This window comes from Sceloporus undulatus, chromosome 1, assembly GCF_019175285.1.
Source record: "Sceloporus undulatus isolate JIND9_A2432 ecotype Alabama chromosome 1, SceUnd_v1.1, whole genome shotgun sequence".
In the NCBI taxonomy this organism is placed as follows: Eukaryota; Metazoa; Chordata; class Lepidosauria; order Squamata; family Phrynosomatidae; genus Sceloporus; species Sceloporus undulatus.
Genome location: NC_056522.1, coordinates 79,237,715 through 79,255,525, shown reverse-complemented (window position 1 = coordinate 79,255,525; position 17,811 = coordinate 79,237,715). Strand labels below are relative to the sequence as shown.

At 40.0% G+C, this 17,811-nt stretch overlaps 1 protein-coding gene across 6 annotated transcripts in view; it reads left to right on the top strand.

The window, feature by feature from the left end:
- Positions 1-17,811, top strand: part of MAP3K4 (mitogen-activated protein kinase kinase kinase 4) — a 73,079-nt gene that overhangs the window by 21,544 nt on the left and 33,724 nt on the right. For all 6 annotated transcript variants that reach the window (XM_042465003.1, XM_042465011.1, XM_042465027.1 and 3 more), the window contains exons 2-5: positions 4,680-4,876; positions 7,421-8,790; positions 14,578-14,820; positions 16,090-16,236. In XM_042465003.1, coding sequence (XP_042320937.1) covers positions 4,680-4,876; positions 7,421-8,790; positions 14,578-14,820; positions 16,090-16,236 — 1,957 coding nt within the window. The remainder of the gene's footprint in view (positions 1-4,679; positions 4,877-7,420; positions 8,791-14,577; positions 14,821-16,089; positions 16,237-17,811) is intronic.

The following is a 17,811-nucleotide window of genomic DNA, read 5'->3' as shown; positions in this document are numbered from 1 at the left end:
CAGTGTGATCTTTTATTTTCATAAGTTGATGTTCAATAAAACAATAATTGGAAAGAAGCTTGGATTATTTTGAATTGTACACTATAAACTGGCAACGCCAAGTCTGTTACAAGTGAAAAGCTTGGCTAAAAATGGAGTAATCACTAACCAAAGTTGAAAAGAAAAATAAAACAGAGAGAGCAATTTAACGGTGAAATTGGTTGTTTTCACTTGTCCTCATGGCAGGGAGTTGGACTGGATGGCCCCTGTGGTCTTTTCCAACTCTATAATTCTATGATTATGAGATATGAGAGCCATGATTAAACATGTAAATAGTACAGTGGTACCCCGGGATACGAAATACCCACGTTACGAAATTTCCGGGTTACGAAAAAAATCCATTGAAAATAATTGTTCCGGGTTACGAAGGTTATTTCGGGTTACGAAAAATTTTTTGGTGCTTTTCGGCGCTTTTTCGCACGAAATCGCGGCTTTTCCCCATTAGCGCCTATGGCATTTCGGCTTGCGAATGCTTTTCGGGTTACGAAAGCGGCAGCGGAACGAATTAATTTCGTAACCCGAGGGAGCAATGTATTACTTTGTTGTTCGGTGCCTTCAAATCATTTCCAACATATGGCAACCTTAAGGTGAACATGTCATGAGGATTCCATGGCAAGATTTGTTCAGAGTGAGTTTTTCTTTGCCTACCCCAAGACTGAGAAAGTGTGACTTGCCCAAGGTCACCCAGGAGATTTCCATGCCCAATCAGGAATTCAAGCTCTGGCCTCCAGAGAGTCATATTTCAATGCAACTAGTATGTGCGCGCTTTACACAGCTTCCAGAATATGCTGGAAGCCGCGATGGAAGGAAGGGAGGCGCACGCTGGAAGAAAACAATGGTGCATGCTCCCGTGGCATGTGCCCTGCATGGTGGCGCCATGCCGCCATGGGCACGAACTCTATTTGTTTGAGTAGGGCTTGAGCATCCGCGTTTTTCCCTTATGTGGGGGGGGGGGATCTGGAACGGATCCCCTGAATAATGGAAGGGTGAACTGTATTACCATACAACTACATTCTTTATGTGAGGATACAAAGAAGTGACTCAGTTCTAAGTTATTCTATGAGAGAACTACATCAAATGAAACATGACTGAGTGAAATATAAGCCTGATACAAACGGGCACCTTGTGGCGCCCTCGGGCCAAAACTAGGGCTCGGGAGTGAACAGCAACCGCATGCTCCTGAGCCCTAGTTCGTGTGGACGGCACCATTGGTACACAGCACCGTCCACACAGCGCTCCTATCGATGATGTCACATGCCCACCGCATCCAACTGCGTGGCGCCTGTGTGACGTTACCCAACACCCCAGGTCAGAAATAGCGGCTTGGTGGCATTGCAGCAAGGAGCTAAATTTCGGAGTTCCTTTTTCCTGCAGATCGTTGCCGTGGCCATATGGTTGCCACAAGGAGGTGAATCCTGTTGAAGCCCCATGGAAACCAGACTTTATATTTGTATATGCTGTTGGAAGATAAATTTGCCCCAAACAGTGGTTAGGCTTTCTATAAAGCTGAAAAAAGCCACATCTGAAAGCTCATTCCAGAATCAAATAAGGTGTTAGGCACTGTTTTAATGAATTTGGTTGACTTTTATATTTTTTTATGCATAACAGTGCACCCTTGTTATATGCTGGGTGTAAAGATAAGGAGGCTAGTGGTCGGGTTGAGCGGGCGAGTGGAGGTCAGGAGGACCCAGAAGAAGAGAGAGAGGGAGAAGGAACTCAGGTGGGAGAGAGAAAGGAGTTTGGCTTTGCACCCGAGGGGAGGGCGGAGGCCCTGGAGTTGTTTAAAAGAGGCAAGGGAGAGGCGCAAGGGGGGGAGGAGAGTACGCGGAAGACGGGGACGCGGAGAGGAAGCGTGGAGAGGGAAAGAGGAGGTGAGCTTGGGAAGGGGAGAAGCAGCTGGAAAAGGAAGAGACTTCATAGGAGGGAAGGGGCGAGTGGGGCCAGTGCTAGGGACTCACCCCACTTGTTCCCGAGAAGAGTGGGAAAAGAGAGGATGGCCCTGGAACCCTGAAGTAGGGAGAAGAAGGGAGGGGCTGGAGGAAGGCGAGGAGCCGTGGTGGGAGCTGAGAGAAAGACGCCGAGCAGGAGCAGCCCCGCCAAGACATTCTACAAGGGAAAGAGCAAGGAACCCAGGAGAGGAGTATTGTCCTTCCCGCTCACACACTCTGTAAAGAAGAGCCCTAGAGCTAAGGACACCCTGGAGGGAAGGAAGGAGTCCTAACGGAGCCAGTGGAGCAACTAGGCTGTGTTACAACCATTTTTTTGGAGACTTTATTTTCTGCTACTATCACCAGTGAAGTAACTGGGAAGTCGGCTTGGTAATTGTGTAACCACCGAGTGATAATAAATAAAGACTGTGAGCCTGAATACTGGACTTCTGGAGTGTTTAAAACTAATTTTGGTGGCATTCATGGAGCCAGTCCCAGGGGCGGCGCCTAGGGGCGGGGTAGTCCCGCCCACACTGGGGTTTGGTTCCAAGATCCCCATGGATAACAAAATCAGTGGGTGCTCAAGTCCCATTCAATATAATGACATAGCAAATTGGTGTCCCTTATAAAAAAAATTGGAAAATCAAGGTTTGATATTTGAAATTTATACTTTTTTGGAACATTTTCAAACTGTGGATGCTTGAATAAAAAAATCTGTGTATAAGAAGGGCCAACTGTAGAAGCTTTAGGGATCATTGTCAGACAACTTCATAGCTACCATAGCTACTAGTTCAGTGCTTCTATTTCCTTTCTTGGGTCTGATGAAAATGAAAAACAGCAAGGAAGCAAAAGAGAGATGTGTATCACCTGCATCCCGTATCCTCAGATGACCTGACCCTGTGGTTTCATCTAGAATAGATGTTGAATAGCATTGGGGAAAAGATGGAAGCCACAAGCAGGACCAAAGCATTATTTGTTTGGGAGCCAGTACAGACATGCAACATGTACCCCCCTCCCACACTAGCCCCACAGTCCATCATCTGCATAATACAATCTGTTGAGACATGAGAATACGTATTTGTTTTAATTCTGAAACCACTGTTATATGAATTCTATATTTCTGAAGTACTTTATTTATTTATTTATTTATTTAAATTTTTACGTTCTGCTTACACCAGAGGATTACATAGCAACGCACAGTAAGATCAATTGAAACCTTGACAAACTGTAAGAATAACTACAACAGACTAAAATAATTTAAAATGATTTAACATGTGAAACAAAGTGGTTTAAAATGAGTTAAAACAGTTTAAGATAATTTAAAACCACATATTTGCAGATTTGGACAAAATCATTTAGGTTCCAGAAGGCTTTAGTAAAAAGCCAGAGTGCAAAGTCTAACAGGTTGGCAGTTTAATTTCAGCTCTACCGGATTTGCAGTAGACTTCTGCATCACTGCTTCTAGATTCAATTTACAAGAAAAGAGTCTTCACACAAACATTAGGAAGAACTTCTTACTGTAAAAGCTATTTGGCATTGGAATAAACTGCTTGGAGAGAGTTAGACTTTCCATCTTAGGAGATTTTTGAATTGAAGTTGAATAGGCATTTTTCAGGACTGTTTTAGTTGTGTATTCCTGCATGGCAGCGGGTTGGACTAGGTGGCCCTTGTGATCCCTTCTAATTATATGGTTCTATTGTGACAAACAGAAGTGATGTTACCTGTAGCCAGAAATCACTTCTCATCACTTCTGTATTTTTTTCTGTTCTTTTTTGCCTTTTTTCCTGTTGTGCATTTGGGCACAAAGTTTATCACCAAAACGTTTTGGGTTGAAAAACATATTTTTCCATCTGAAAAAAAAATGTCCGTGGTGGGCCTCCAGGACTATCAGGGGCTGCAAAACTTCTGAGAGCTGTGTGCAGTCTGTGGGCCATGCACTTTGTCCCCTTAGTCTTGAGTCTTCTTTGTAGTTGTAAACACGGCCTGAAGCAAATGGGAGGTAAGGAGTGGCCTCTGGCCATGATCGGGCTGCAATTGGCCCGGGACTGTGGCGACTGCACAGTCCACTTTCAAAACGGGCTGCTGTGGTGGTCCCAAATTTGCATTGCTTCATCTTTTAGATCCTTTGCTATATACCCCTAAATTTTACCCTCAACCTATCCACGAGTCATAGCAAAATCCTTAATTTTGGCCCTAAATCTTGCTCTCGACTTATACATGAGGTCGACTTATAGTCGAGTATATACAGTATATATGATTTGGTAGTAAATTCTATCTCTATTGTATATATGTGTGCATTTTCTAAGAAGCTCACCCATTTGGTGTAGACATGCATATTTAAGTAATGAAGTGCATTTCTAATATTTGTTCATATTAATCTTATTCATGCTGTAGGAACTTGTGATACACACTGCTTTCTGCAAACATGGATGTGTGTGAGAACTGTAAGAATATTAGCATATCTAGTTTTCTCTTGGGTAGCAAATGGTAGCAGAAAATTCTTACAGTCCTAATTTAATACATAGTCTTTTCCAACCAAAAACAAACTGTCCTATTAAAAATGGGGAGGGAAAAACATTTTGTTGGGAGAGCCACTGTATTTCATACAAGAGTGGCAAGAGTACAGAAAGTTGCCATTGTTGAAGTGGAGACATGGTAATGGGCTTCTGTTTCTACATTGACCTCTATATCTTAATTCGTTTGACTTCTTAGACAGGAGAACAGGCCTCAAGATGTCACTTGCAAGGTCTCAGAGTCTGATCCTGATCCTGAGGAGTTATCAGATGAAGCAAGTGCTGAAACCTTCTATGGGACCTCTCCTCCTAGTACACCACGGCAGATGAAACGCTTGTCAACAAAACACTTGAAAAGTAATGTAGGGAGACCTACAAGCCGTTCTGCTTTGAAAGGTATGTACAAGAATATTCTGTAGGTTTGTATTCAAAAGACCAGTGAAAACAGTAGTGAAAATTTTTACCTGTCTTGCCACTTCTCCCATGCTCTTCGCTTAAGTAATGACTTGAGACCTGTTTCTGTATTGTCATTTACCTTGCAAAAAATGTATCGTACAAGTAATCAAAAGGTGCCATTACCTACCACTAACTAGCAATTCAGTGTAGCAGTGGCTGGAATGTTAATGCTGTGTGAGCAGGGAGAAGGATAAGTAGGTGAGGTCAGTCTATTCCCTATTCTTCCTTTCAGTCTGGTGGTTACTACACTTCTGCCACCTTGAGATGAAGCCTTCTACTCTCCTCCATCCCACATGTAGTATCTATGGAAACTTATTTTTCTTCCCAAGGCTCTGTTGTTGATGTGAAATGGCTGAGCCACTAGGTTCTCCCATTTTGAAAACACCATTTTGCTGCTTACCCCGTTTCAGGTAGAATGTGGGGAATTAAGAAAATTGGTGGATAGCCACAATTGTGATATGTAACAACAATAATGATAGATGCTCTTCCTCAAACTGCCCCCTGGTGGCTAGTGGGGAGAGAAATCTCTGCTGTTACAGTTGTTCAGAGATAAGTGTGAGATTCCCTTTGTGGTCCATGTGCCATCTCAGTTTTATCTGGGGCTTGCTGACTCTTAAAAGAGTCAGCTGAATATGCTTAGTATCTCTCTTTCCTTCCCCATGCTTTCTCTGGGAAACTGTTAAAGTGAGGAGGTATGGCAACATCACCTTCCCCCACTTTTTCTGGTCCCACATGGACCTAGGGGGCTGAAATGTGGCCTGCTGGCCTCAGAGATTTCCCTGCCATATCTGTAACCCTGGCTGTATCTGAGGAGCAGCCCAGGATCTTGGATACCTCTGTATCAGACTCTGAAGACCTAAGCTAGACAGACAGGTTGCAGCTACAGTAATTTCCTCCTTCCCTTGCAGTCCAATAATGCCTGTGTAGTGCAAGCGGACCTGATGTACTTTTATTCCCCACTCATGTGTAAGATGATATTATGCAAAAAGGAGTCGCTAAAAATAAACCTTTTTTGATAAACTTATTCTAGAAAATATATCTGCGACCTCACTATTTTCTATTTTTAGAACCTGCAATGTCAAGTGTGTTTTCCATCCAACCTTATTTTCTCTGGACTGTCAGTTAGTTACTGATTTCAGCTGTGGTGTGCGGCAAAAGAGATAATTATAATGTGAAGTCAATTCTTATCATTACAATTAGCAGAGCAGAATGTTTCCATTAGTATGGTTTCGGACTTAAACATATTATTTCAAACACTCCACAGTATAATTATGTCTGCCTTTATGGTTACAAAATGACTCAGCATTGTTTTGATTTCTGTGATGGAAATGTGTTCCAGTATTTTTCCCCCCCTGTGGTATTAATTATTGCTATTAAATCATTTGTGGCTATACAGCAAAATACACCTTTTCAGTTGTTAAGCTAGGTTGTGGTTTAATACGAATAGCTAAGAATGTAGAAAATGAAAAGTCCAGAAATGTGTGACATCTACATCAAGGAACTAGACCATTTTGACAAAATTCTTATGCACTTGAAAAAAAAAGTAGTAACACAAAGAAGTTAATTAAGGGAGCAGTTGTATGCCACTGTGTCTCCAAGTCAACCTCAACGTGTGACAATCGCTCTTGTAGGGTTTTTTTGTTTCTAAAATTTATTCAGAGAAGGTTTGCCATTGAGAAAGTGTGACTTTCTCAAGGTCACCCAGTGGGTTTCCCTGGCAGAACAGGGATTCAAAGCTTTGTGTCCTGGACTTGTAGCCCAACACTTAAACCACTATAGTATACTAGAGTTCAAGAAGTCAGATTTACAAATACAGTGCGCCCGCGCCATACGTGGGCGCGCCATATGCGGCCTTGAGCATAGGCGCTCAAGCCGCGGGGTGCGCAAGGGGCAGCGCGTCCCATTCAATTGAATGGGTGCGCGCGCCCGTTGCGCCCTGTGCGCACCCGCGCCGCCGCGCACGAGCCCCATTGTTTCCAATGGGGCTCAAGCATAGGCGGAATTCGCCTTACGCGGAGGGATCCAGAACGGATCCCCCACGTAAGGCGAGGACGCACTGTACACAGTGATTGGGAGCTTTTGCTGATGCACCTGTGCTACATATTTAATTATGTGGGGTTTAACTGTGCTTTATTGCCATGACCCATTTTAACTGAGGCAACCACTAAAGACCAGCTTTTCAAACACAATTTTTAATATTTTGCTTATGATTATAAAATTGAAAACTCATAGGACGAATATTTGAATGCCATTTCTGTTATATGTGAAACCCATTGATTTCTGAATTCATTGTATAATTTTAGCAGACTGTTATGAATAGAAACCTCTAGGACTATTTTTATCCATGTAGCGTGTCACAATTAAAACTGAAAATTCATAGTGATGTGAGGAATAGAGAGAAAGTATTAGTAGGGTTTTTTTTTTAAAATGAACTCTGCCCCACTCTTTGGTTTCAACAAATGCTTTTTGTTTTATGATTTTCAGAGAAGATGAGCTCACCAAACCAGCTGCCTAGCAAAGATAGTATCAAAACCATTGAGAACCCAGAAGAACACAGCTATAAGCAGGGGAAGAAGATCCGAGCCACCTTAAGGACAACAGAGAGGGATCACAAGAAAAACGTACAGTGCTCATTCATGTTGGACTCAGTCAGTGGGTCCTTGCCAAAAAAGTCAATTCCAGATGTTGATCTCAATAAGCCTTACCTCAGCCTTGGCTGCAGTAATGCAAAGCCTCCAGTATCTGTACCTGTGCCTATCGCCAAAACTACACGACAGACTTCTCGAACTGATTACCCAGCAGATCGCTTGAAGTTCTTTGAAACCCTACGACTTTTGTTAAAGCTTACCTCAGTTTCCAAGAAAAAGGACAAAGAACAGAAAGGACAGGAAAGCACTTCCTCTGTTGAGTTAAACCGATCCAATGAATTGATCTGGCTTGAACTCCAAGCTTGGCATGCAGGCCGGACTATTAAGGACCAAGATTTCTATTTGTACACAGCTCGACAAGCCATCCCAGATATTGTCAATGAAATCCTTACTTTCAAAGTGAACTATGGGAACCTCTCCTGTGTAGGAAATGGAGCCAGTCTTAATGGTACATCGGGAAGACTATGTAAAGCAGCCCATGGAGCTAGTGCCATGGGCTACTCAAGCTACCATGAACATCTCCATCACCAGCGGGTTTCATTTGAACAGGTAAAGCGGATAATGGAGCTGCTAGAATATGTAGAAGCACTTTATCCATCTCTGAAGGCCCTTCAAAGTGACTATGAAAAATATGCTGCAAAGGATTTTCAGGACAGGGTGCAGGCACTCTGTCTTTGGTTAAACATTACAAAAGACTTAAACCAGAAACTAAGGATTATGGGAACTGTTTTAGGCATAAAGGATCTCTCTGACATTGGCTGGCCAGTGTTTGAAATCTCCTCCCCTCGTCCATTCAGGGACAGTGATCCAGAGGATGAGGATGAGGATAGAGAAACTTCAGGGGCCTACACAGAGGAAAGTGAAGATGAAGAACAAATCTCAGAGGAGAGTGTGGAGGAACTTAGGCAAGCCATTCAGAATAATTTCCCTAGTAGGGCCAATTTTTACTTTGATCCACAGGACCATTTGTCAAGAAAACTTGATAGGCTTGAATCTGAGGACGACTCAACCTGCTGGGCTGGCACAGAGTGCAGTGGCGAGGCAGGCTGCAGCAGACACTGTTTGACCTCTATTTATAGGCCATTTGTAGATAAAGCATTGAAACAAATGGGGTTGCGAAAGCTAATTTTAAGACTGCACAAGTTAATGCATGGTTCCTTGCAAAGGGCCCGAATGGCATTGATAAAGAGTGATCAGCAGTTGGAGGTAGGTTTGGGAAGATAGATGTGTCAGTTGCTTGTTTTCTCTGGTATCATCATCATCTTCATCATCATCATCACCACCACCACATTGTTGTTGTTGTTTTCATATATCTTGTGCCTTTCCTCCATTCTGGAATCCAAGGTGTCGTACAGCATGATAAAACCAATGCAGATTGAAAACTTACAAAAATATTGGTGAAATATATTAAAGTTATTTTAAAATGTTACTAAACAATATATGGAATTAAAACCATTTAAAATTCATTAAAAGACAGAATATAAAAACCAGCAAAATAGCATACCATTAAAAGCCAAATGGAGTGAATTCCTAAAAGTCGGTTGGAACAGACAAATGTTCATTTGCCATTGGAAGGAGAGTGAGGATGAAGCCTCCTTAGGGAGTGAATGTCAAAGTCTGGGAGCAGTCAGTAAGAAGGCTTTTTTCTTTGTTTTCTCCTATGGGGTTTTCAGGTAATAGTTCTGTTGTTCTGGTTTTCCCTTCAGAATCATGTATATTATATATGTGTAAATAGTTGTAAGTATGAAGTGCCTAGTTAATGAGTAATTGAAATGAAGTGAAATTTATTGCTAAAAGCTATAAGCCATTGTAGTTCATATATTTTAAATCAGAGGGCCAGATGGCAAAATCATATTTTAAAATTTGGCACCAAATACAAAATAGAGATAATAAAACAAAAATTGCCAAGAGTATAAAAATATAACAAGTTAAAACATTATTCCAGCAAACCAGTACAATAGAAATCTTAACTAATGATTTTGATATCTAATTCTTAATATACTTGCAGCCAGAGCAGATTTTGTCAAACCAAATTAAACAGTTGGTCAAGGAAAAAAAAATCCTTCCTACAAGTGGGGGATCTATCCATGCTCTCTAGTACAGCATTTCCTCCATGACACCCAGTATACAAGACATTCTTTGGAAGGAAGAGGTAATATATACATTGTTGCCCACTAATAACACACAGATTTGCTCAAGAAGTGAATGATTAGCTGGGGAATGGAGAATATAACTAGGAACGTTTTCCTTGGAGATATGTATAGAGGACATTTCAGAAGATAGCATTATAAGTCCTCCACTTCCCCAAACTTGCAAATGCAAATCCTTTGGATCACAGGGATTTTGTTACATCTTCTTTTCAAATAAGCAGTTGGCATACACTGAAATCGCACTGCTATATACGCTATTCATAGTAGTGTCAGTGTAAGATCAAAAAATAATACTCCCTTCCAAAGAAGGTTTTGCATAGTGGGTACCATGGGGAAATTACTGTATTAGAGAGTATGGATAGATTCCCCCACTTGTAGGTGGGTTAATTTTTTTTCTTGATCAATTCTTTAATTCTGTTTGAAGAATAGATTTGTAAGGCCTCTACATTAATCCCATGAGAAAAATATATAAAATTTACGGACTTTGCATGAGAGCATTGAGCTGAAGATTGTAGTTGCTCTAAAAACATTTTTTGTGGGAGATGAGAATCTCATTCTAACTAACTTTATGCAGTATAAGACTAGAGCCACATGGACACCAGTTTGCAGAAGGTTTAGCCCTGGTTCAGCTTCAAGAATGCATTTTATATAGGTTCTGAGGGAAAACACTATTGTGACTCTATATCTCTGCGTTGTATAATAATTGTGGGATAATCTTCTTTTACAATTAGTCATTGTAATTGTGTAATGTATTACATGAATAGTGTTGTATTCCCACGCCAGTCACTAGTCACACTACCGCTAGGCGATAAAGTAAGACCTGGAGATTGTGCCATATACCTAGAATCTGTTCAGTTGTCAAAATTCAAAATATGAATTGTGCAAACACTAAGAATCTGTTTATTATATTAATATGCCTCATACAACAATTCTTTTGAACAGCTTGTGTATGTTTTTTCCCCTTCCTCATTTTTCTTCCCTAAAATCTTGTGAGATAGGTTTGGCAAGTTATAGTGACTGGACCAAGGTTAGTCCATTTAGTTTTATGGTTCTTAAATTTAGGGTTCCACAGACCTAATCTTAGCATTGTGACTACTATGCACATCAATCCAATTTATTAAGTATCTTATACAACCACTGAAGCACTTTTCAAAAGACATCAGAACATATTTGTTCCTTACTATGTGTATCTGTGTATGTTGAGGTCTATACCAACCTCTTTCATATCCATATTTCATTAATCTATATTGTGAACCCTATATGGCTTTGATATTTTAAATGTACACATGGTTATGAGGATTCCCTTACTGTGTTTTCTATATCAAATTGCTTTTTAAATTTTGATAACCATAGTGTAGTTTCAAATCATTTAGAACATATTACATGGTGATATTAGAAGGCACTATAAGGCAAACATTTCCCTTGAAATAGAATTTGCTGTTTGTAAATGGTTTACCATGTCCCATACATGAAGTGGATCTGAACTGGCCTGAAGAGTTGTGTTGGTTTCCTGTGCAACTTGATCCATGGGCAAAACAATTTCTCAGACTGTTTCTCCTAATTTTAAGGATCTTTTCTTGTAATTCAGATGTTTTAAATACTGTACAAACTTAATGGACTATTGTTTTACCCACTTATTGCTTTTGTTTTAATCATTTGGTGATAACAAAAGATATGTAATAATTTATATAATGTTATATTTTTCTATATTTTTTATGAATATTGCAATAACTTCAAAGAATGAAATAACATGACATGTAACGAAGCCTTTCTAAAACTATTGTATCTTGGAAATGAGTGTGTAGAAGTGAACCACAAAGTTTTTTAAAGGCTGAGGTTCTGACTGGACCTGTTTCAGAATAACTCCCTTTTGAATCCAGGGAATTGAATGAAAAGTTTTAATAATAATAGTAATAATAATAATATTTAAAAGGCCTGTTTAATTGAGAGGATTAAAGCCCAGGTAAGCCTGTTCTTCTAATAATACATGGTTTATTTCATGCAGAGTTCTCTCTCTAAAAAACAATAATACATTTTTCTGATAAATGTTTTGTGGTATCTGTGCCAGCTGATAAATGTTGATATACATGAAGTTAATACTTAGCAAAAATATATTTCATAATATATTCATTCCTGAAATCTGATTCTGTGCTTTGAAGTTATAGTGTGATGATGACCAACATATAACTGCCAGTGCACAAAATGTCACAACTGTCTGTGTGTAGATGTGTGTGTTGTTTTGGGGGGTGGAGGAAAGAAAACAACACTAGCATATTGTCTAATATGTCTAAAGTGTGGATTAGTAAATTCTCCTTGTCTAGCTTTTGTGGGTTTTTTGGGCTATGTGGCCATGTTCTAGAAGAGTTTACCGCATACCATGCAGCTGTGGACAAGTCTACATAGGGACCACCAAATGTAGTGTGCAAACAAAAATCAAGGAACATGAGAGACACTGCAGACTGGGTCAGCCAGAAAAATCAGCAGTAGCAGAACATGTTACAAACCATCCTGGGCACAAAATGCTGTTTGAAAACATTGAAGTTCTGGACCATGCCAACAACTATCAGATCAGAATGCACAGGGAAGCCATTGAAATGCACAAACATTTGGACAACTTCAACAGGAAAGAGGAAACCCTTAAAGTAAACAAAGTTTGGCTACCAGTCCTGAAAAACAGCAAAATCACTCAACAAATGCAAATGAGAACTCTCCCAGGGTCAGGGGTTTCCCAGCAGACAATGAGCATTAATCAAGCAGACACTAATCCTCTTTTGCGGACCCCTCCCAGCCTGAGGCCTGCCATTAGCAACAGAACGTATACATGCAAATCACTCCTGCCTTCCCAGGGTCACACAATATATACATACCCAACTCCTTTCCGGGCAAGCGTTCTCTGAAGCTGCCAGCCACAGATGCTGGTGAAACATCAGGAGGAAACTCTTCTTGAACATGGCCACATAGCCCGAAAAACCCACAAAAAACTATGGATGCTGGCCATGAAAGCCTTCGACTTCACATGTTTGTATTTTGTTGGTTTAAATTACTAACTAAAGAAGAAGGAGCATCTAAGAGTCTACTGGGATTATTAATCAAGCAGAATATGTTTAGGTCCCTGTGTGGAGTGGCTTGTGAAATCTAGGAAGGGATTTTCCTCTTGTCTAGCTGAGCATCAGCACCTGATATCTTAGGATAGCTGCATTGTATGTGTCTTAATAGAGCACATCTTACCTGGGCCCTCAACATTGGATGTCTTAATCTGCAGGCATCTGTTTTAAGGTCTGTACTATCTCAGGTGTTCCAGGGCATTGTGAGAAAATAAGATATGTGCTCCCAGTTACTTTACTGGGCATTGTTATTGCTAAATTACCCTGAGGCGGATCCCCAGAGGGCACTTTTTCAGAGGCTGCCTTATGCCTGAATTTAGTTCTGATTTGCACATTTATAATAAAATAATAATAATGAAATTTATTTATATTCCGCCTCTCTACAAAAAGCAGTCGGGGCAAGATGGGACAGACAACCTTATTCTGTGCAGATCTTTGGACTAAAACTGTCATCATCTCCAGCCAGTGGTCAAGGACATTGTTATAACATACTACTTTCCCATCTAATAGAGCAGGCCTGCACAACATATGACCCAGGACTCGGATGCAGCCCACCAAAGGATTATGGGTGGTCCACAAGGATGTGGAAAGACATCAAGGCTCTTCCACTGCTTAGCCTCTAAGGAGAGGGTAATGCAGAGGAGGAGGAGGGGTAAACAATTGCCTTGGTAGGCCCCCCCCCCACTGCTTGGCTTTCTCAGCAGGAGGAGGAGGAGGAGGAGAGGCAACACTTGCCCCTTAAGGCTCCTCCACTGCCCAGCTTTCACCCAAGAAAAAGGCTAGGTGGTGAAGAAAGAGGAGAAGGAAGACAGGCAAACACTTGCCTGCACGGCTTCTCTGCTGCCATCCTTTCTCCCGAGGAGAAGATTGGGCAGCAGCAGTGGTGAAGGAGGGCAGGCAAACACTCACCTTGCAAGGCTCCTCCACTGCTCAGAGGAGGAAGAGGGGCAAATGCTTGCCCTGCAAGGCTTCTCCTCTGCCCAGCTTCTCCTAAGGACATTGCAGAGGAGGGCAGAATTAATATTAATTCCAATTAATATTATTAATATTAATTAATACTATTAATTATCTGTGGCCTGAAGAAGTTTAGCCTATTTTTATTTTGGCCCCTACTTACTGCCAAGTTGTTCAGGTCTGTAATACAAGGTTATTCAAAAAGGATGGTGCAAAAGTAAAACCATTTGAGTTGAAAATTGATAAATAAAGACAAGCTATTGCAGGATTTTTGACAATTGATATAGCTGTTTCTTTAGTTCATGTTTAACATTCCATGCAATCCTTTTGGACATATTTGACAGATCTGCAAAAGACCTTGTTGAAACTTAAGAGGCGTATATGTAATTTACTTGTGTCTCCTTGCTTGGTCTCTTATGTGGTCATGTTTTGCTGTTTTCTAGAGAAACAGATTTTTGGGGTGTGTATGTGTTTTAAATATCCTCAAGTCTACAATTTAGATCCTTTAGATATGTCCTGTAAGACTTGCATAATATATTTAATGAGACTTTTGTGCTGCATTGCTTATCAGTCATTAATTAGCAATGTAGTTATGAGGATGCTCAAATGCTCTGCAGGGCATTCAGCATTTGTGGCATAATTTCTCCGGATTGTGGCTTTCATCTACAGCTACAATAGTACTATTTGGGGTGAGTGGGTGGGAGATTTACTTCTGATAAATTGCTAACTTGGGGAGGGGGGAGACTTTCAAATTGTTATATAGTGTCTGTTTTGTTTTTTGTTAGTTTTCAGAATACCCAGACCCCATTTTATGTTCAGATTACGTGCAGTTGTCAAATTCTCCGCCTTCTTCAGATCAAAAATGTATTACGGTGTCGTGGGAAGAGTTGAGAGCTATGGATTTACCATCTTTTGAGCCTGCATTTTTAGTTCTTTGCCGGGTCCTCCTCAATGTTATCCATGAGTGTCTCAAATTAAGGTTGGAACAACGACCTGCTGGGGAGCCGTCTCTCTTGAGCATTAAGCAGGTTTGCCTCATGTGTTTTATTTATTCCTCTCTTCCTTTGTAGTAAAGCTAATATTATTCCAGAAAAGAGTCTACAGTCTGATTGTTGATAATATTATCTGGATGTATGGAAAGATAGTTGAAAGCTAATGAAGAAAGGCATTTGTAGCTAATTCTAACATTGCATATAAAATCCATTTTCTTACCAAACATTACAGTGATGTCATATATTACTTGACCTGAGTTGCTATTGTAAGCAATACAGTAGAAAAACTATATGTTGTCATTTCTGTTTCTGATAAGAATAAGGACTTATTAAGGATTCTATGGAAGACATAAATGGTCCTATCCCAGATTGTTTTCCTGTTGAACGAAGGGGAGTTATCAGAGCTATCAGTTTTATTTAAATTTAATGAGATTAAGATCCCAGGCTACTTCAGGAGTTTGAGTTATTGTTCAGTGTTGTATAAAGACTTTTCTGTTCAGAAAGCCTACAATATGAATTATGAATAAACTCCAGCTCATTGTTTTTGTCTATTAAATCTGTGATACAGTGGTACCCCGGGATACGAATTACCCAGCTTACGAATTTTTCGGGATACGAAAAAATCCCATAGGGATTTATTGTTTCGGCTTACGAAGGTTTTTTCGGGTTACGAAAAAACCTCGGCGCTATGCCGCCACCGGAGGGCAGCAGAGAGCTATTTTTTTCCATTAGCGCCTATGGCAATTCAGGTTACGAAGGTTTTTCGGGTTACGAAATTAGCCGCGGAACGAATTAATTTCGTAACCCGAGGTACCACTGTACTCTGTATCTGTTTCTGTGTGTTTGGCTACCAAGCTGAATTCCAAAGTGGATTTTTTTTTGGGGGGGGGGAGTTTCTCTTTCCTTTCAGTTCAGGCAGAGTAGTCTAAAAATATGAATGCAGTTTTAGGGTCTTTTAAAAAAGTCAAACAGTTATTGTTGACAAATATTTTGTAGTAGATAATGAGATTTGAGCTGAGATCCGTGTTCACGCACTAGCCTGTGTAGCATTCTTTAGAGTAAAATCATTTTGAAGATGAATGAAAAAAGGATTGAAAAATATTTGGCAAACTTAAAGACTAAAGAAATGTACTGTTGGCAACTAGCTACTTTGCAACTACAGATTTTATTTTGCTTGATTTTCTTATATCAGAAATGGCCAAGTGTTAATGTCAAAGATAAACTATTAGATTATCTAGAGAAATGTTATAATTATAAATGTGAAAATGTCAGATTGATCATTATTTATGGATCCTTCCCTTGCAGTTAGTGCGCGAGTGTAAAGAGGTCTTGAAGGGTGGCCTGCTAATGAAGCAATATTATCAGTTTATGCTACGTGAGGTATTAGATGATTTACAGAAGAACAACTGCAACATTGATTCTTTTGAGGAAGATCTACATAAGATGTTAATGGTACGTAGCAATTTTTTTATAACGTCTACTGGCTCAAGCCTATATGCTTGTCCATCTGACTTCAAATTCTCTGATGGTTTTTATTTTATTTTTAATAGTGACAAGCTTCTCTCGCTTGAAAAGCCATATTTTTATTTTATCATTGGGGATCCCATGTTAAGCCGCCTTGCATCCCATTTTGGAAGAAGAGTGGGATATAAGTGTATTAAATAAAGAAATGTGAGCTGGAGCCTCTTAATCATTTTACAAAAGAAGGACCATCCCAAAATAAGGTGGTGCTTTCTACATATTTAGAATATATCTCTGGACACGTAATATTATATTAACTTGTATAGCATGCTGTAATCTGTGCTACCAGATGGAATACCAAAGGCTACAGGAAGCTGCCTGTCTTTCTTTCAGGGAGAACATAATGATGTATACATCAGCCTGGTCCCATCTATAAGCTACAGAAGAAAAATGCATTTCTTCTCCTCCCCTTACTGGAAAGAATACTCTAAGCCAATCTCTCAGATTACTAGAAGCTACAGAACTGTAGGAAGACACACTGTGGTCTCTGCCACTTATCAGGAGACCAAAGACCAGTTGGAGCCTATTTCCCTCTGTCTCCCAAATGAAACAACATCCAGCATCCAATGAAGCTACAAATGCTTCAGTGCTTGCTTTTCTCTTCTACTCTCTTTTCTTTTTCCTTTTGTGTCATGTTAGTTACATAGTAAAATCTACAGGCAAAGGCTATTGGTATTGCACTTTGAAGGTGTAAGGCACATTATATATAATGTTTATCATTTTCATTGTTATATAGAATAAGCCTTACACCTTAAGACAGAAACTGATACATTTTTTTAAAAAATGGGTCCAACATGGCCCTGTACTCCCATGGTCTATGCAATATTGATGATGTAATGTAGAAAACAGAGAGAAAATGAAGGTAAGATTTGGGGGGGGGGTTAGTTATAAATTTGTGTTTGGGAGATGCTGAGAAGCTCATAGGCTTGCTCTAGCTCTATTCAAGGGGAAGTTGTATTGCAACTAGGAATACACTCCCTACATTTAGTTGCAAGTTACTTACTTGCATTCCTTTAATCTACATTTTTAAACAATTTCTAACCTTCATGAGTAAATGGTAAGTTTCTGTTATGAACTTAAAAATGAAAAGGTTCCATTTTAAAGGATGGATTACTGGATGGATCAACAAAATTCTTGGCTCTCGTTTATTCATAGAATCTGTATTATTTTAGCCAGACCTTAATAATATACATTTAGAAGTCCCTCTGACTTCAGTAGAACTCAGTCCTTAGTAATTATGCCTGAGGAGCTGAGATGACTTTCCACAGTTCTGTAATTCAGCTCCTCAGGAATAATTACTAAAGACTGAGTTCTGCTGAATTCAGAGAGGCTTCTAAATACATATTATTAAGATCTGCTTGTAGAAAACCTCTTGAAGTAAAGCAGCGTCACAGTATGTGCATTAGGATTGGGGCACCTTTACGTATACAGTCATACATGGTAGGCACAGAGAAGCTATTAATATTGTGAGGTGCCTTTCTCTCTGATTTATGATTGGCAGATTTT